Source organism: Echiichthys vipera (assembly GCF_963691815.1).
Source record: "Echiichthys vipera genome assembly, chromosome: 9".
In the NCBI taxonomy this organism is placed as follows: domain Eukaryota; kingdom Metazoa; phylum Chordata; class Actinopteri; order Perciformes; family Trachinidae; genus Echiichthys; species Echiichthys vipera.
In genome coordinates, this window is record NC_139834.1 from 27,949,079 (window position 1) to 27,969,711 (window position 20,633).

At 40.1% G+C, this 20,633-nt stretch overlaps 1 protein-coding gene across 1 annotated transcript in view; it reads right to left on the reverse strand.

The window, feature by feature from the left end:
* The window catches only part of cpne9 (copine family member IX), a gene marked incomplete at its 5' end in the record, with an annotated part of 80,802 nt that overhangs the window by 39,428 nt on the left and 20,741 nt on the right, over positions 1-20,633 (reverse strand). The window contains 4 exons of the mRNA XM_083920647.1: positions 11,344-11,420; positions 14,339-14,378; positions 16,201-16,304; positions 20,329-20,375. Of these exons, the coding sequence (XP_083776773.1) occupies positions 11,344-11,420; positions 14,339-14,378; positions 16,201-16,304; positions 20,329-20,375 (268 nt within the window). The remainder of the gene's footprint in view (positions 1-11,343; positions 11,421-14,338; positions 14,379-16,200; positions 16,305-20,328; positions 20,376-20,633) is intronic.

A 20,633-nucleotide genomic window follows, 5' to 3' on the forward strand; every position in this document is an offset into this window, starting at 1 on the left:
CCTTGTGCCCAGCTCTTCCCTATTTGCCAAGACATTTTTTGCTAAAGCAGATCTGAGGCATGAAAAAACTAGTCAGTGAGAGAGAGGGGGAGAGAAAAGCAAGGGACACACATTGACATATTTTTCTGTTTCTGTTGTCAGACAACAGAATGAACATGACATTTGATTGCTGCTCATAAATACTATGCTAACCGACATCCATTAATAAACTGATTAGCTGCAGATAAAGTCGTTATAGTCATTTAAAATAAACAAAATAAGAGGTTAATGACAGCAGCTGGGTTCGGCTATTAATGACGAATAAAACGATGAAGGTGAAAAACAAGAAGACGTTGTCATATTTAATAAAGCCAAAAGGCATCATTTACCATATTTGAATTAGCTGTAGATGTGTGTTTATGCTTGTAAAGCACAAAACAAATTGGCCTGCAAAACAACCAATTACAATTGTAGCTGCTGAAGAACAGGCGCTCCAATACTGAATTGTTTATTTAGATGATATTTAGATGAAGTGTAGTTCCAAGGCTTTTAAACTATTACTGCTCCCACTATGTTCATTTCTTACCTCAGGCTGTCACTATGATCAACAGTTAATATAGTGTCAGGAACAATCCCTACAAAGCAACCTGTAACATTAATATTCCCACACATGTATTCCAAAAACCTTTGCACTCTGCACTATTGCAGTATTGTCATAATGTTTACAATTTCATTGTCCATTGTGTTTTATTGGTACTTATATATTTATATCTGTACATAGCAGTCCGATGTTTATGTTGAACAAATTACATTTGTTCATTTATCTATCCTTATTTTTAGCTGAACGTCTCTTTCTGTTCATGTGCGCTGTGAGCGACAAAAAGTCGGAGTCAAACTCGGAGTCTGGAGCCGATCCCAGCTGACATCGGGCGTGAGGCGGGGTACACCCTGGACAGGACGCCAGTCTATCGCAGGGCACATAGAGACGAACGGAGACAGACGACCATTCACACCTACGGGCAACTTGGAGTCATCAATTAACCTAACACGAGCATGTCTTTGGACTGTGGGAGGAAACCGGAGAACCCGGAAAAAACCCACACAGACACGGGGAGAACATGCAAATTCCCCACAGAAGGGCCCCAACCAGGAACCCTCTCGCTGTGAGGCAACAGTGCTAACCACCACACCACCGTGTCGCCCCAAATTCTTTGTATGTGATCACATTTACTTTAAAGCTGATTCTTCTTCTTCTCAATGTTCATAATGTCTTTGATTTAATTTGTATTTTAATTTTTGCATCGATTGCAGTGCAGATAAGATACCGTATTTTGGTAGTGTAAAAATTAATGAACCAGCACCGCCACCATCACCACAACACTCAGCTACTGACATTAACGTATAATTAGAACACTTAATTGATTAAAGATCATTTAAAAATAAAACAGCCACATGTATTACATCATTAGTATGTTTTGTCTTATCACTCGCGTCATCAAAAACTGTATCTTTCTGCTCCAAATCCTGTGTTGTTTCAACGAGTGGTGTTGCTAACAGATTGGAGATGTTGTCTGTATCTGTGACTCTTACAGAACAACACTGTCACATTATTTGCCAAGATGCTCAAAGCTGGCGAGCATGAAACTAGCTCTAAGCTAATTTCCGCCTGCTCAAACACAACCAATTGCAAACAAATCTTTGGTTTACAAGATAAAAGGGACAAGTAATTATTGCCAGTTGAAAGATACACAGTTGTAAATCTCTGTGTTGATGAATCTGCTGTGCAGTGATTGTATTTTTTCAACGGGGCATTGGAACTGACAAAACAGAGAATAGCCTCATTTGTATACATTTCCTTTACGCATTTACATACAGCAGGTATCACTGATTCAGCATGGTGCCTTGAGCATCGAGCAAAGCGACATTAACAATGATAACTATGTATTCTTTCCCTCACATTTGCAACATCAGGGGCAAGGTTAAATGTCATGTATTGGATTTTCAGGCTGATAAAGTTTATCACTCCATATAGAAGAAGCAAAAATGTTCTGTCTTTGTGTGTGCTTGTCACAGCAGAGCAGGCCAGATGAGACCTGATGCGCCACACCAGATGGCAGGTGACGGTTTGGGGGGACAAGACCACAGGGGACAGACAAAGATGACACTGGTGTGTGTGTGTGTGTGTGTGTGTGTGTGTGTGTGTGTGTGTGTGTGTGTGTGTGTGTGTGTGTGTGTGTGTGTGTGTGTGTGTGTGTGTGTGTGTGTGTGTGTGTGTGTGTGTGTGTGTGTGTGTGTGTGTCTGTGTGTGTGTGTGTCTGTGTCTGTGTCTGTGTATGTGTATGTGTCTGTGCTGGAAAGAACCAGATAAATAATAGGAGAGAAACATATTGAACATTTTGGTTAAAAAACAAAAAAAACTAAAACTAAATACAACTACTCTGATATCAATCTGGCAAACCTAATGGCCACTGACAACAACTAAAGAGTAAATGTTAAGTGGTGACTATGAGAGCCACAACCTTTGAAGATCAGTAGGTTTGCTTACAAGCTTCTATAACAGGTAGCTTTAGGCAAGCAAGGCTACGTGTGCTTGAGTTACAGCTAACTAACTAAATAAATAAACCTAACCTTTAAACTTCAATAGCTTAAGTTGTCATTTCCAACATCATTTTACAATGAATGGGCCAAAAGCAAAGGGTATAGGAATCAACATTTCAACTTACAAATAGAGTGAAAAACCTCCAGCAGGGAACTCATTATTTAAATTTTTTACCATCCATCCAACCATCATAACTTTTTTGCCCATGTTTAAAACCTGGTGACACATTTAGGGTGTCAGTTGTCTCATTAAAGCGACAGTCGACAAGTCTGGCAGATCTCTCACACCCCTCCCCCACTACTGCTGAGCTCCTCCATTTCCTCCCATCGGGTGCTCGTCAGTGTGCGTGCACCAGATTGCTGTGAACGCGTCCTTGTCTTCTCATCTATAACCAGCATGGAGTCATGCTACACGGAAGTAGGCTGGCTAACTTACTCATAGATAGACACTGTTAACGCCATTTAACGAATGCCTAGTTTGAGGCAAATGCACAAGGGGCGCAACTGTGAACTGAAGTGAAGTGGACAGGATTATACGGGCGCAGTGGATTTTTGCAAAACAAACAAAAAGGTGCACGTTCTTTTTCTAAAACCGGATGATTCATGTTTTATTTATCAGGGTATAGTGTCAGCTTCAGTGAATATGATCAAGCAAATGTTGCAGATTGCGACTTTAATACTGAAATGTGTTTCATGTGCAAAGTGATGGCCTTTTAAGATATGAAATATCACTCACTTAATTAACTATTGTGACACTGTGGAAAGTTGGCAAGTGGACCACACTTGTATGACCTAGATAGCTCAGTTTGACCAGATTGTATTTTTTTCAGTTAGCTTCCTCCAGTGGACCAGCTTCGTACCCTGTCACAGTTAATCAAGGGTTCATCCATTTGTATGGGTACCTAGAAAATGTCCTACCATGTTTCCTGAGGTATTCTATGAGAACTGTTGCACAAGTGTGGTGTGTACAGGTAGCATTTCAATGCAATCACTTTCCTGAACTCCGAGAAGAGTTTTCACATTCTCTGCATTCATTCCAGTCTGACACAGGGTGTATGTCACCTCTGTGGTTTGTCATGGCCTATCATATTTGCGACGGAATGCTTAAAATCCAACCAGTTTTTATGAAGTTTTGTCCGACCTTGTTTGATTGGTCGTTTTTCTGACCATGACCATGAAGGTATTTAGTGCTTATAGTTGCTCCCAACAGCCAAACTCAAACAAAACCCTAACCCAGAGGGGGCAATACAATCTTGAATTGCCAGACCTATCTCTACAGTGCTATGGCAGTGTTGGTTGAATGCTTGGCTTCACAACTTAAAGGGGACAACACTCCAGCTTGTTTGTATTGCTTTAAACCAATCTTAATCGGCCCTAAGCCCCGGATGCAATGATGATGCCCTTGCATAATAGAAAGCAGAGATAATGAAGAATTCTGCATTAGAGATGTGCCGGATGACAGGCTTTATACCAGCACTGTACATCCCTTAAACCAGTTTGGCAAGACATGATTGCTCAAAAGAGCACAACCACACACACATTACGATAATCTTTCCTGTGTGAAGTGGGCATGCTCGTAGGGCTGTATTCATTCTATTCGTTCAAAGCTTTAATTAGTGACCAATGTAATGACACTGGATAGAAGGAGTCAAGGTTACTCAGCAGTGTGTCTCATCTCTCTATTAATACCTTGTGAGAAGGTATGCTTCCCGGCCCAAAGGAACCAGCTCAGGGCATTTAACTGGAAAGACTCTTTTAAATGGCTTGGAAATGTCTGGGGATGAGGTGAAGGGAGTTGACATTTTGTGCTGGCTTCACCACCCTAACCAGGACTCCATACATTTTTGCAAGATTGCTTTGCTCTGATTGGCAAGTTTTAGTCCCATTTTAAATGTTTCTATTGGTTCTTCAGTGAGAAGAACTGGAAGAAGATCTTTGCTTCTGTACAGATCTGTAAAACACCCTTTATCTGCTGTTGAAGAGCAATATGGATATCACAATGTACGTACCCTTAATGGCAATACTGATGAGGACTTGTTTTAAAAAAACCATATCAAGACTTAGTCTACAGCCATGCTTACACCTTTCAGTTTAGGGTGTTGGCATGCTTGCATTTACTAATTATCATTAAAGACATATAAGAGTGGTAGGAATATTATTAAGTATTATTATAATTCTATTATTAAAGCTTTACAGCTATTTAGGATATTCCTCTTATAGTCTGGGCCAAAATTGACAGCCAACCTACTGATAGACCGACATTGCCATCCCTAAAACATGCCTAAAAATACATTGCTAAAAATACAATACTGACAATAACGGCCATCATAGCCTCACTCACCCATAAATTAAAGGGATAAGGCAACACCATCATATCACCCAATAAAACCACAGATAGCTCTATAATGCAATGAAGTGGACATGTCTCATAAATTAAGTCATTAGGGTAACTGAAGATCTGGGACCTCTGTCGTGGCTTAATACAGCAGAAGCCACTTTTTAATAATGACTCCTACCTGTCTGTCCGTAATAGTCTGTGTTGCAATAGAATAAGACAACCTCTAGATGGTTCCTCCTACTCCAGCTCACTGTTTGCTACCTCTGGTAGAGCAGAACGTACCTTATTTTGTGTTTGGATGACAATTCATTCTTTGCCAATAGTTTGCAGTGCTATACGTGTGCTGGTCTTGTCTATCAGCCACAGAGCAGACGGCATCCCACCAACTGCCCCCAATTATACACCGTGCCCTCTGACACGCCGTGCGGATGACTGACCAATGTCTCGCAGTGATATCGAGACAGCTATCATTTCGTGACACCCAGCAAACATCCTCGAGGACAGCTTATTTATTTCACAATCCACCTCATCAATCTACATCTGGGCAACTGGCAGCATGTGGGTCTGTTAATATATCGGCCTCATTTTTTCAGATTACATTTACAAATGGGTGATTTGTCTGGTTTCCGCTCACTTGTCAACTGCGAGTTGTTATAATGTGGTGAAGGTAAAAAGTTTCCAGCTCTGCTTCCTGTATAAATGACTTCACACATTATATATGTATTAGTGTGTCTATGTGAAAGACGGGTTATGTTTCTCTGGACAAAAATCAATTCAAGTTTAAAAATACCTCTTGTATGTGATCGTATTGGTGTCCACATAATATATCCCACCAAGCTCCCCATGTATTTTTCAAAAGGGTGTATTTTGGATCATTGTTATACTTTTACCGCCTCGGCTAATAGCCCCCCTCAGTTACCATAGCAACACACAGGTAAGTGGAAAGGAGTGCTTAGTTCGCCACGCAGCATGAAGCCCATTTCTAAAACTGTTGACCTATAAAAACATACACCCACCAACATGAGGAGGCTACCAGAACCATATACCGTATGTTTCGGGCTCTTTGTGCGCGCGTGCGTGTGTGTGTGTGTGTGTGTTTGAAGACAGCAAATGTAGAAAAAAATCGATACCCCAAGTTTATTTATATATATATATCTATATATAAGTGTGTGTGTGTGTGTGTGTGTCTCATGGGTTGCTCCACAAGTCTTCTAAATGACAGCACATAGGCCTACTTTAAAGAGAGAGCTGCAGTCTCTCTCTGGAAATGTGGAACCTTCCCTGCATCTATCTTCCTTTTTTTCTATCACACTAACTCCCTTTTCCCAACATCATCATCCTCTCTTCTCTTCTATCTTTCTTTTTAATTTCACTCTTCACATATTTTGTTTTATTTTGGTGAATTACTTTTCTTGTCTGGGTCTCAATCCTCCTTCTTTCCTTTGTCCACTGAGTTGTCTGTCACCCTTCACATACCTCTCCCTGTTATCTCCCCTTTACCTCCCTTTCTCCCTTCATCGTCCCTTGTTTCTCCCCTGGGCTTTGCTGTGTCTGATCTATCTAAAGCTCCAGACAGCTGTCCATTCCCCGCAGGCCGTCATCAGAGACACTGACCATATGGGAGGAATTGTGAGTGTCTTCTGTTGGTCTCTTATTGTGTTGTTTCACTTTTCATTTTTCATTTTTAGCCTTTTCCTGGAACACCTCTTGCTGTTCCCTTTGGTTCCTTTCATTTAGTTTCTTGTTGAATTTTTCAGGATCCTTGTGGTGGAGAGAGGGAACCGGGGGTGGAGGGGAAGTAGGTATTTTTTGTGACAAAGCCACGGACACAAGGTATGTGAGGAATCATTAGGGAATTATTAGGAACAGTAAGGTATCTCTTGTGTATTGTTTCACTTGTTGAGGCTGTTTTTTTTAAATGGAAAACGTTTGACTTTAAGGGGAATTGAGGCCACCGGGTATTTTTGTCTCGGGTATTTTAGGATTTGTGTTTGCATGAACATTTGAGATAAAAATGAAATAGAAGCATTTTGTTGGGACTATGGGAAATAAAATGTCAGCTTCAATTTGATATTTGTCGTTGTACATTTCCGCATAGCACGACAGTGGTACAGAATATGCCACAGTGTATTACAATGCCTTTCTTTCTTTTTGAGTGCAGGTATAACTTTAAAGTTTCAATATTCATATTTTTTTATATGTATCCCAAGGGAAACTGGTGAGGATCAAATAATCACGTATAATGTCAAACGTGTTTACTCATAATAATGCACCCCCATTATCACAACTAAGCTCTACAGAGCATAATGGCATTGTTCAGCTCATTGTTTCTTTTGTTTTGTTTTTTAAGGCCTGTGACTTTATTATTTTGATTGACATCAGAGATTTTTCCAGCCAAGCCGGCTGTTTTCAGGGCTCTGGTAAACCGCACTGAATCCTACCTGCCCATTTAGCAGCTAATAAACTATATATATATATTTAACGCAGTGCTATGTTTTTTCTCTGAAGTCTAAAGAGAAGAAAATGCAAACTTCTAGCTTGCAAAATCCTTGTAATGGCGAGGGCTTACACTGCAAGCCGTGAGCTAACAATAGCCACAGTGCTCACTGGCGTGTTGCCGCTCTGTACTGCGCACTGACTGAGCTGGACTTCTGTTGGAGACTGGTGCTTAAACAGAGCTCATATTGCTGATCAGTGGATCACAGAGGGAGAAAGAGGGTGGAGAAAACTCAGCAGAGTGTGAGCTTGCCATCAACGAGAATGCTAGAGTTATTGTAAATGGCCTCATGTAGCCTTTCTAGTCTTCGAACTACTCAAGGCTACACTTCCAACTACTTGTCACATTCACCCATTCACACAGACATTCCCACTGATGGCAGTGGACATCTACATACCATCTAATCCAACCATACACACACACATGCGCAACACGGGGAGCAATTCAGGATTCGACATGGGGACCGGAAGAGCCAAGGTTTAAACCACCAATCTCTTGAATGGAGGATGACCAGCTCTACCTCTGAGTCACAGTCAGTCTGAATCCAATCTGCATGCCCAGCCCAGCAGTGAAATCATGGATCAACAGCCAGTGTGACATGAACCCATGAGGCCAACCCTTTCAAGAGCACATTCTCATTTACTCATTTGTCATCAAATGCCGACACCACAAGCACTTACATGCACTGACCACCAAAGCGGGAAGCTGACTCTCTGCTCAGTAATCCATTACTCCATCATATCTTTTCATAGCAGATATTTGTTTGCTGCTTTATTGATATTCTTGAATATTGAATACAGAACCTTTAAGAAAAAAAAAAAAGATCGAATATGATTTTAAAAAATTGGCACAACACAAGATTTCCAATTTCGACTTGAACTTCGACATGTTTGTGAGTTTAAATTACGGCATGCTGCAAGTACTTTTCTACAGACATGCATTCATTTGATGGATAGATCGGGCAGTTATCTGCACGGTGTTCCCCCTTGTCAGTGTCTTTAAGCTCCACTGTCCCCCATTAATCACAGAATAAGTCATTATAAAAATCCTTCAGACAGAGGTCTTATTGTATGTAACCTTTTACTCGTGTCACTTTTCTCATTTCTCTACTCAAGGTGAATTCTATTAATGGCCACAGTGAAAAATGATTAATCACATGGAACTTACGGCAGCTTTGTGATGAGTAATTGTCCAAGTCTTTAAAAGTCCATTCAATTAAAGAAGGGAGGGCGTAAATCTATAAATCTCTTTTATGTTGCTAACATTTGTGTGCTTTAGTGTGCAGATATTATGGCTTGGAAGGCTCCCTAAATTAATGTATATCATCGTGAGGTCATGTTCAATGGGTATTTGTGCATGTGTCTACAGACACATTCACTTTACATTCCAATGATGCCAAAATGTAATGTCCTTTAATGCTCTGCCCTCTCTGTTTCTCTTGCCCTCTTGCTCGCCCAGCTCTGTGGCATTTGATTGTCCGGTCTGTCTGAGCACGATAAGCTCTCTAAAACATGTAAATAGTGCAACTGGCAGGGAGCAGCTCCAGGGCCATGGTCCCTAGCCGACTGGACATCATCAGGTCCAGCTGAACTAGTCAGTGGCAGTGATTCATTTACTCTAATGCTATGAGACGAAAAACTCTTTCTGTTGGTTGAGCTAAATCTCCATGAGCCGCACCAAAGTAGCTTTAGAGTGCAAATTAACTGACTGTTAAATTTCGGACAGCAACAAAAACATTAAAATAAAATATAAAATGCATTTGAGTTGAGTTGGAAAAACCTGAGACCTTTGAAACAGTAGCCATTGGACTAAAGAAATCTTAACTCAAGGTCCACTTACTAGTTTTTACTTGCCTCTTTCCCGGAGCCATTTTTCTTTTTTTTGAATTGCTGTGTTTCACACATCCACAAAAAACCTCCTCCTTCTCTACTCCACTGAGTGAGATGGAGAACAGATACATGTTGATATGCAAATATTTTTTTCCCCATTGAAGGGAAAACAGTCTTGCAGTCTTATTTCATTTGAGTGTCACACATCTGTTAGTGAGGCTGCATCACCTTCATTAAAGAAACAGCATAAACCTAAGTTGTTTTATCAGCAGTAACACTGTTGCAAGTCCAATGCATTCTGTTTTTCATTAGTTTGCTCTGTAAAATGACATACAGTGATCTGACGTTAACATAAAGGGACATTATTGTTGTATTCATGTAGACACATTTCATTTATTTGATCAATAATATGATTTGGTTTAAGAAAAAAAGTAATGCATTTAAATGTAGGATTTGTTTGCCAATATTGTTTCTTACTATGATAAACAGGCGTTCATTGCATTTAAATTATTTTGAGCTAATGTTGAGAAAAATAAGTGTGTTAAATGACTTGTCATTTGCATTTTCATGTAAAATATTAAATTTAAAATGGCTGTCAAAATGAACACTGATAGGTCACTCATAACTGCCTGTTTGTTAATTTCATGGTGTAATTTCCAGATGTGCAACTGTGCACGAGAGTACTGTCTGCACTTAGGTCCAAAGAGCCCTTCCCAGTAGGGCGCGCATTGTAGGCCCACATTCTTATTGCCGCACACATGCTTTACCTCCCCTGCTACAACTACATCCTTAGGGAAACACTGCATTGTGAACTATTTCTGGCTCACAGTAGCTTACCTGTTTGGTTACCTTGACAGATACAGCTATAGCTCTCTTCAGATGTGTCACAGATGGTGGTGACCACCTGGCGACGCGCATCTCAACACCACCTACACTTTTAGAGGAAGGCATAGCTGCAGCCGAAACTGTCAGGATAAACCGACAAGAATGCTAGCCTGTCGGGTAGGGGCAACTCCCAAACAAAGCCTCACAAAATATCATCTACCTCTGTTGCTTTTTGACTCTCTATTTATTACAATTTACTTTGCAAATTAGAATATGTCTCCCTCATTTTTAAGTAGATGTAACCTGAAATCTAAATCAGTTCATGCACCACTCAAACATAGCACAAGGAAAGACTTTGTCATTAAGATCATAAAGTCATGAAATATAACAGTATAAGTTTTGGTTCCTTCTTCTGATAGAACGGTGATCTGTTTCTATTTGCTGCACTAATGGAGTTGCAAACCACAGAGAAACAACCAATCAAATCACATTTATTTTTACTCATGCAGGCAAGCATGCTGCTGTGCAGCAGTTACAGGCGGTTATGGGGCTTCGGATGCAGATGCTGCTCTACAATGAGTGTTACTGTGAAGAATTGTTTCCCTGCACCCTGTATGGATACCCCGTCTTTGCAATAACATGGGTTAAAATCTGGCTCGTGACTTTTCTGACCTCACATCTCTCTGCCTCCCAGCCTTCCTTTCACTCCTCAGAATACAGTGTGTTATCTAATACAGCAGAAATGCAATAAAAAGAGGCTTGTGCTCGCAATGAAGGCACATTACCCTTTTATTATGTGGAAAAACAGAAATGTCTTCCATCCACATATAACGAAGCAGAAAATATGTGACGTTACTGCAAGATCCAAAGCTATGCTGACATTCTTAACAAAAGAAAATACTGTCCCAGGCAGACAGTTGCTTTTGTGTAGCATGTAAAAAACTGACTGCTACTTAAGCAACAGCTCATTGTGCAATGATGCAGCAGGCTGATCTCTCTCACACTCTGATCTAACAGTATAATAGATGAGGCTATACGCAGCGAGTCTATACACATTGCATTATTGAGATGACTCATATAGCTTGTGTTGTTTTCCCCAGCAGCCATCAATAAATATGGAACACGAGGCGGAGGGGGACTCATTTCATTCTCACTTTGCCAGTCTCAAGAAATTATTCATGTGCACAATTTCTATCATGAATATAAATCAACAACCTGAACAAAAAAGAGGGCAGAAGTTTCTCACTGATACAAAAGACCAGTTGTTACGGACTTACGAGAGGGTCTTCTCCAGCCGCCCTCCTGTAGAGCCGATGATTTCTCCAAGGGTACAGAAGGTCTGGCCCAGAAAGTCCTCAGGGGGTAAAAAGGTTGACAAGGGAATGAATTGAATGAATAGCCCTGCTAACAGAGAAGCACTGTAAGTAAAGCCAAGATGACCAAAAGAGCTGCTATAATCATTCCTCCTGTCCGTAATTGCCCATAAGGTTTCCTTCCTCATGCTTTTTTAATGTAAATGATAAAGGATCAAAATCCTACCGTGCAAACATGTATTCCAATGTTTATCTAAGGCTAATATGATATGTCTGTGTCATTTAGACAAACACTGTAGTATCATTATAGTACCAAATTACCTTATTTTGGTTCCCTTAACTCTACAGTGTCTCCATGAGTGAGCAGCGGTATAGTTACACAAAGAGGGAAGTTCGTATAAAATTGGAATATACCCACTTCATTTGTTTATCTTAATGTGTTTTTGCACAGACTTTCTGTGGTTTCTGTATCTCATTACTTAGATTGACATCACTTTAAGTAGGGATTTATTGATATTATTGTGGAAATGGATTCTTCAATAAAGATCAACAAACAGGATCAGCTTTTTCTCCGTGGTTTATTTTGCCAAAGCATTTTCTTCTGCAGACAAAAATACGTTCGTCCCTGCGTCCTCAAAAAGTTAGCGTCTAGCAGGAATGACAACGAGCCAAATCGTGCCCAGTCTTTTAAAGGAAGAGACAGGACGCGCTAAGCCTTGGTTGGGTGACGTCTTTAGACCAAACAAAAACCTGCCTTAGACATTACAACTCTGAACATTGTGAACCTCTCTCATCACAAGGTCTCTAACACAGGGTGCAAATGCACAAATGTGCCGTTATACCACCATGAGTTAGTTATTTGCGTTATCCATTAAGAAGGTGAGACAGAGGAGACACTGAACTGCGTCTGACCTGACAAAACTATGATTATGAATTACAAATATCCAAAATTCCCACAACAATATCCAGTATGGACAGGAGGAACAATGGCAGCAAGTAAAACCTGTTTCAATCTGCATTTGGGCACCTCATGTTTTAAGACGAACTTGAGTAAATGCAAAGCTATCCTTTAACAATGCCCTGCTTAATACAGAAGGGTCTCGTCACAGAGCTCCAGGCTTGGACCCATCTCCTCTTTCTGTTCTTTTCTGTCCTGAACTTGGAAAAGAAAGTAAAATTGTGTATGGCAGAGACGATACGATCAGGATTCGACGGGAGCGTACCTATGTTCCCCAGGCCCTATGTTCCCTGTGTTGTATGTGACCGGGGAACATCGTACCCTTTTTTTAAAAAAGGTACGATGTTCCCCGCTTTTCCCAAAAAAGGGGAAACGTAATGTAATGTAACGTAACGTAACGTAACGTAACGTAATGTAACGTAACGTCATGTAACATATCGTAAATCGTCCTGTAATGAAGCTGATGTTAGCATAGCTGCACCAAATCATATCAGCTAACAACATTAGCAAAGCTAGCAAATATTAGCAAACTCATGAGGTTAGTTCAAGTTATTTGCTGCTTAACATTAGGGCACCTAACTTTCTAAGCTTCAGTTATATCCAAATATTAAGGTTGTATTGTTTACCCCCGTGTTATTGGTGGAGCTACTTTATTTATTAAAACATAAGTGTGATAAAACAATACTCTGCATACTATAATGCAGTGGCATGTTATTTATTTAGATATGGAGGCACGCTAAACTCCAGATTTTCCAACTTAACACATATGATTTTTCCTCATGGGTCCTGGCGATAGAGATGGGTTCCAGTGCTGAAGGTGGCCGAGCCTGGAGCTCTGCGACAGGACGCTATTAATCTTGATACAGCCATGATGCAATTTTCAGTTTTACACATCTTGAAGACCCCCCATAGTGTGCTCAGATTCTCACAGATTCCAATTTAAACCCTTTCAACATATGAACCGCCATGGGAACCAGCTCATTAAAATGTATGATCATTAAACTAATTACTCTACTAAAATGTTTGGACCTTATGTGCTTTCACAAACAGGCAGAAAACAGGCACAATAGCAATTTTAAAATTCCATTAAATCAATAGGGGTAGCAATAAATTCTAGTTTAATTCTAAGTTTAATTCTACCTTTTATATAAGCATCCATTAACCCAACTAGGTCAAACCCAGGAAGACCTAATGGGGTGCATCGCTCAGGTGCTTGTTGACAGATTATTCTTAAAGCACCACAGCGTGCATGAGGCACAGTTTTCCCCTTTAATCAGCATTTTCATTGAACAACAGAATTTGAAGTTTAACCAGCCAGCACACTAAAAAGAAAACATGATATGACATAATAAAAACACTGTGCGATGTTGTCTTGTGTGGGCGAGCAAGTGTAGGTGCAAGTCCCAGAAACTATTCTTGTTGCTCCCGTCCTGACGTGCACAATCTGCTGTAGTATACCGACTCAAACAGCAACAGCTGCTTTCACTTTGAAGTCGACCTGAAAGTTGCTTTACCGGAGCGAACGATAAAATGAAGTCAGACAAAATGAAGAACAAGACTATGTGGGAAGCTTCCCGAGTGAGAGGTGTCGGTGTTTGTCCTTGTTGAAATTAGATAAAAGAACGGGAGAAAAACACAATACAGTGGAAGCAAATAAAGCAGAAGAATCACAGGTCTCTTCTGGGGACACCAAAATATATTGGAAAATAAAAAGGGGAATGAATGAAACCAGGACTCACAAGGATAACAAATCACACAACTCACCTTCTGCTCTCCCATGTGAGTTGATTTGTTCAAAAGAAAAAAATAAGGCATAGTCACGAGACGCATTTAGATGCAAATTACCAAATAGGTTGATTCATGCTATACCATCATCAGCTGCTGTCTTCGTACATGTAAATAAGCTTCCACAGTATGGGTATTGCATATAACAAAACAATACATTGGATGGCTGATGGCAGTTTTCAAAACAGTCACTTGAGTTTGACATAATGTACTTACATGTTTGGAAATGTTACAGCTTCTGGAGTCCACATTATACCTGTGAGAAACAAATAGGTGATGTGATTGAAATCCTTTGTGACATTACATTACATTACATTACATACATTACATTACAAGAGATTAAGTACAACTATAAAATCCCCTGCTATTTTTCTTGAAAATAAATAGCTATTCAGGCTTCTTTTGAAAGCGACAACAACATCATTTTTTTGGGTTTGGTAGTAACACATTACGAAGTAAAAATGCTACAAGTAGGACGGTTTCCGAATCAAATATAGCTTTCCAGTAGCTTAGGTCTTTTATTGATCAAGTAGTGCGGCGGTGTTAACATGAGCTACATTTCCTTAAACTACTAGCGGGCTACTAACTAGTGGGCCTGATAAAAAGTACCACATTTTAAAGATGCCACATAGATAAATCTCTAGATACTGTGTAGCCAGAGATGGATAAGCAGATCAAATGCGAATCATGCGAATCAATCCATCTGGTGGAGTCAGGTTACTCTATTGTATGAAGGGGCACCTTCATACAATATATTATGACGATGTGCCCTCTAGAACAAGAAAATTCAATAATGTGCCTTGATGAGTGCCCTTCTGCCTGTCTGGTGCCTCCATAGTTGGAAAGGTGTCGCTAAAGTGCCCTCTATAGAGTGGTGAAAATGAAAGAAAGTGCCTTATTGGCTGCCCTTTACATGTGAAAAAAATTATTGAGTGCCCTCTCGGGTGCCCCTTCATACAATAAATGATGTGCTCTCTAGAGCAAGAATATGGCAGAACGAAAAAACATGTTGTGGTTAAAGGAGGTGCAGATGTTCCTCTCTTTGGTAGCCGATAAACAGGGAATGCGAAAGAAGCTTTCATCTGGCGTCACTATGACGAACAGCTACATCAAGTGCTACTTAAATCTGCAATGCATAACGAAGCAAAAAGCGGATAGGGATATATCCGTACCCATATTGGAAAAGTGATATAGAGTATAGATACTATACTAATCTTTATCAAGGATGAGGACTATGTCATCCTATATGATCTATCGGAGCTTTTTGCGCGCTGGTGGGGCCCCATGTTGTGCAGAATTGCCCTTTTTATTTTTTCGCTCCTACCCTTGAAACAGTCTGAGTCTGTCACTGTTGGTAGCATTGTCTTGAACACACGTGTTCACATGTTTTGTTTTGGTTGAAGGATGCCGTATCCAGTTCTCTTTATGCATCAATGTTTCCACTCTGTGCTAAGCTAATCGACTCCCAGCTCTAGCTTGATGATTAACACACAGACATGAGTGTTGTATCCATTCCCTCAACTCTGCAAAAACATATGTACAGTGTATATATATATATATATATATATATATATATATATATATATATATATGTTCCATTTTTATGTTCAAACTGTATAAAAGCTCCTGCCTGAGAGTCCTCACTGAGCAAAAACGATTCTATATCTTGGTTTAAGCTACAGAGGCATGCAAGTGATCTTTCACTGTTATTGATTGAGGATAACAGGAAGGTGAACTGAACAGAATAGCCAAGTGGGTATAAAGACACTAATTTAATCAGTGGGGCTATCAAGCAACCTTGGCAGTGACCTTTTTTAAAATCCCCTTCAATCATTGGACATTCCAGCATTTAATCTCAACAGGAATTAGCCTATTCATTCATCCTAATCAGGAAAAATTCGCTTTTCACTCAACTGAAGACCTACAGAGAGAGAGAAATTATTCAAATGTAATCAAAAGCATTGGTCTTTTCGGTTGGTTAATCTGAATCCAATGCATAGCGGAATGTATCCCCAATTAGATTTAAATTAATTCAGATTAATTCATAAAAGTGAATGGAATACTGTCAGAATACTTACACATCAAACCGTAAATTTTGTTTCTCTTCAAAGAAGAAATCGAGGACGAACTTCCTTACGAAATCTGGGTTCCGCGTATTATCGATAACCTCTGTCCTGCCAAACTACAAAAAAAGAAAGAAATTGATAATTGGTGGTAATAGCAGCATTGGTTCACACATAAATAAAAACCTCACCTTAAGAAAAACACACAGAGACACAGAGAAGGAGGTGAATAAAAATCATTTGATGGAGCAGCAACACATTACCATTTTAACATATTACACTGGATTGGATCCATAAACATGAATCTGCTTAGCAAAGATATGACCACACTGTGTTACAATGAGCTTGTGCTATATGCTAAATCGTGTGTCCCCAGAGAAATCCGACAGCTAAAATAGAGCTACATTTAAAACCAGCTCTCCACCCTGCAAACTCACATGGTCCTGAATGTCTGGCCTCCCTCCTGGGCCAGGCCGCCTCTCCATCTCCCTGACAATCACACCGGTAATCCCCCCGGTGGACTGCCAGCCTTGCCTCCACGGCCTGGCCCGACAGCACCGTGTAATGAGCTATTGATCTTGGCACTGCCTCACTGCAGCCTCAATACTTGGATTCATGTCTTTAGTGCCCAGCGCACATAATCCGTGCTATCAAGTGCATCCCCAGCCTAGCCATTACCAAGGCCATGCAGGGGAGTGTAGTGGACCTCAACACCTAACTGGTGTATCGACCAGATGGGAAAATCCCAGGATATTTCCTTGTTGTGTTTCTATTTTGGGGGCTGGCGGCCTTGGGTTTATAATCTCCCTCAGGTATGATTTGTTAATAGGTGCTGGGGCATGCGTGAAGGGTAGGGAATTGCTTTGTAGCTGGTGAGTTTTTTCCACTGTCATGGAGTAAACAGAGCAGCTGGAAAAAACAATTATTGGTTTCAGCATAGGTATGTACATCAAATGGGTCTGTCACAAATATCATGTATTTCTGGGTCAATATTAAAAAGTTAGCATAAAAAGTTAATTTACATTTTATATGATTGCTTAGGGAAAACAATCTTCAATTGCCCCCTACTGTTGAATGAAAACTTTTTTTTAAATTTAACAGAGCCAAGATTTCCATTAGAGGCGGCACAATGGTGTGGTGGTTAGCACTATCGCCTCACAACAAGAGGGTACCCTATTCAAATCCCGGCTGGGAGCTTTCTGTGTGGAGTTTGCATGTTCTCCCCATGTCTGCGTGGGTTTTCTCTGGGTTCTCCGGTTTCCTCTCACAGTCCAAAGACGGGCACACGTGTTAGACGTGTTAGGTTAATTGATGACTCTAAGTAGGTGTGGATGGTTGTCTGTCTCTGTTTGTCTTCATGTGCCTTTTGATAGACTGGTGTCCTATCCAGGGTGTACCCCGCCTTACGCCTGATGATAGCTGGGATCGGCTCCAGCCCCCCATGACCCCAATAGGGACAAGCGGTTGAAGACGAGGTGAGAATTTCCATTAAACATCTTCTCCTTCTAAAAGATCATTTGATTTTTTACAACTCACAGACAGTGAGTCATATAGAAAAGGTCTTTTTATATCAGGCAAGACATTATTAGTGTCGTTTTTATGATTAGGCCTTCTGATTACAGCTGTCTTTTCCCCTTAGTGTAGTTTAACATGCTTCTCAAAATAATAATGTAAAAATGTTTCATGGTGTGACAATGCTCTGGTTAAGAACTGCTTAGGGTTAAGAACAGAAACCTCTTGGTTATGGTCAGGAAAAGATCATGGTTTTGGTTAAAATGATCACTTGTACATCAGCAAAACCTTTAGAACAGTTGGCTTTGTAATTTTCAGTCCAATGGTACATTTTTTAGACTTTTGGGGTTTGTGCTTAAAGTTGTTTTTCATGCTAGGGTACACATTTGTGTGTTGTTGTTGTTGTTGTTAAGAGTGCTGGAAGGAAGAGGGCTGGCTTTGACATAGTGTCCAAGCAGTGGAATTATAACTTTGGACTCCTGACATGATGCCAAGGGGCCCAAAAATACCTTTTCCCATAGATTTATATAAGGAAGAGACATCTGTACATCAGATAATTCATGTTTTTTAAGTTACAACCCCTGCAATATGTTTCATTTCACTGAACAGAATGGGGTCCATTTGATCCAATTAAATCATTCAAGTTAGCAGAGTGCTATGCCAGAAATAGTCGGCTCAGCAATCAAAATTCTCTGGTGGACCTGCTCTAAGGGCTTCACTATAGTGTTGAAGAGCCGGATAATTTTATGCGTGGAAGTCAAACGTTTTTGGCTTCATGCCCCACTGAATAAGAATGAGCTTCACCCCCACCTTCGACAAGGTATCCAGTTCTCTCTACACTCTCTCTGACTTGTATAAGATTTGCATTTCTTTGTGTTTGGGTAAATTAAATGTAGTTTATGCAGACTACAGTACAGTAGATAGATAGATGATATATGACTTAAGGACACAATAGAAGGTACATCATACAAAATGGTCCATATTACAACTATATAATTATATATATGTCAAGAAATTGGGTATTACAGTAAAAGTACTGCTGTATTTCTCGGCTGCTAGTGCAATTGTGCAACATAGCATAACATGGGTGGGTCAACTGTGTTTATAAGTAGCTGAGTAGATTGACCCTGGAAAATAGTGTTAATATAGGACCCTGTTTTTCCATTAAGAAAATGTTTAATACATAGGACATTTAATGCAAACTAGACTTGGTCACACCAGAAGATGCCACATTGAAAATCATCCACACAAAATGTTTGGACACAAAATGTTCTGGGGATTGTAAATTATTTAATTCAATAAAGTGTTCTATCTGACAGTCCATTATAATTAATTATTCCATTTAATTAGAACCAATTCAAAAAACATCTGATATGCTGGTGTGACCAGGTCATTTAGTCTGGTTTTAGAGCATGTAATCACCCTGACAGAGTCATCTGTAGTCCTCCATGGGCCACTACAGATGATTTGTGGGAGCCTGCAAGTGGACGATTATATCCATTGGGCGGGGAAATTGGAACCTCTTGTGATCAGAAAACAATTTAGTGCATAGCCTGAGGGAGCGAGAACAGCAAATGGCCAAAAGAGAAACATAAAATAGAAAATCACCTTCCACATACCATTAAAAAATGAAACACTCCACAAAGGAGGTTTGAAGATGGACTGGAGACTTCATGTTACACCTTCAGGACATGCCCCTTGTCCATATGTTTTGCCTGCTAATAAGGAATGTCAATGCACAGCTTGTCACTAAAAAAGTTGAGTATGGCCATTATGCAAAACATTATGTCAAAAGAAAAGGGATTTGTAAGGTTTCCATTCAAGCAAAATGATCTGCTCATGGTGTGTAAGGCTGACAGCGAGATGTTTACTCTGCTGATTGCATTGCAATTCATCCAGTGTTTTCGATTAAGCACTGTCACATGGAATAAAAAAAGGTGTGAGGTATCTTGAAGACAGGGGATCAGCAGTGGCAAAGCCCTCTGTGTTGACTCTAAATTTGCAAACGGGCAAATACAACGAATAACGACAGAATGTCATAGGCGAATGAGATGAGTAAAATAGGGCTAAGAGATGATATGGAAATCTGCTGGAGAGACGGAAGAGAAAGCAAAAGGGAAGACATTCAAAGAAGCAGTAGTGCATGGAAAGTCACGTAACCCCACCTTAGAAAGGAGGGCGAGGAGTTGTGAGGAGCAGATGGTGCATATTTGATTAGACCAAATAGGAGTCTTCCTTCTTTTTCATCATATAAATTGCTTATGTCCAACATCAGAAACTTGATATAATGAGATACTTTTTATCTTTTTATTCCTTAACCTTTACCATTTATCAGTGTGGGTCAGGTATATGAAGCCTTTTCCCCACCTGAGTCCATTTCAGAGATTGGTTACACTTTTGTGGGCAAGTAAAAAGGGTTGACACTTTCAATTTTCTTCAACAATGTTCTTGGGGTTTGCTGTGAATTGCCTCTGGGCTTAGCTTAGCCCTAAATAAAAGTCACGTAAAAGTCAAGTTTGAGGGGAACTCTTGAATGTAATTATTTAGCATTGCTTAATAAACACACATCTAGCAGACAGGTAGAGAAATATTGGATATTGATATTGAAGAGCAAAGGGTTGCTGAACTTACCTCCCTCCATTCTTTGGTTCCCACTGCCTGCAAATACAACACAACCACTGGAAAGATCAGGGGAAGAGAAGAAGCCGAAGGGGAGCATTAGGAAAAGAAGAAAAGAGGAAGAAGCTATTCAATTTCAGCGATTAGACTAGTAGATTGTTATCACCTGCAGCACCTGACATTTTTTTTGTATGTATGAAAATCAATGTGACCCACTTCCATTAGATCTACTGTAGCTAAAAGCAAAGTCAATAATTCTATTACATCTCAGTTAGAATGAAAAAATTCACGACAATCAAGGTATTTTTGTTATAGTT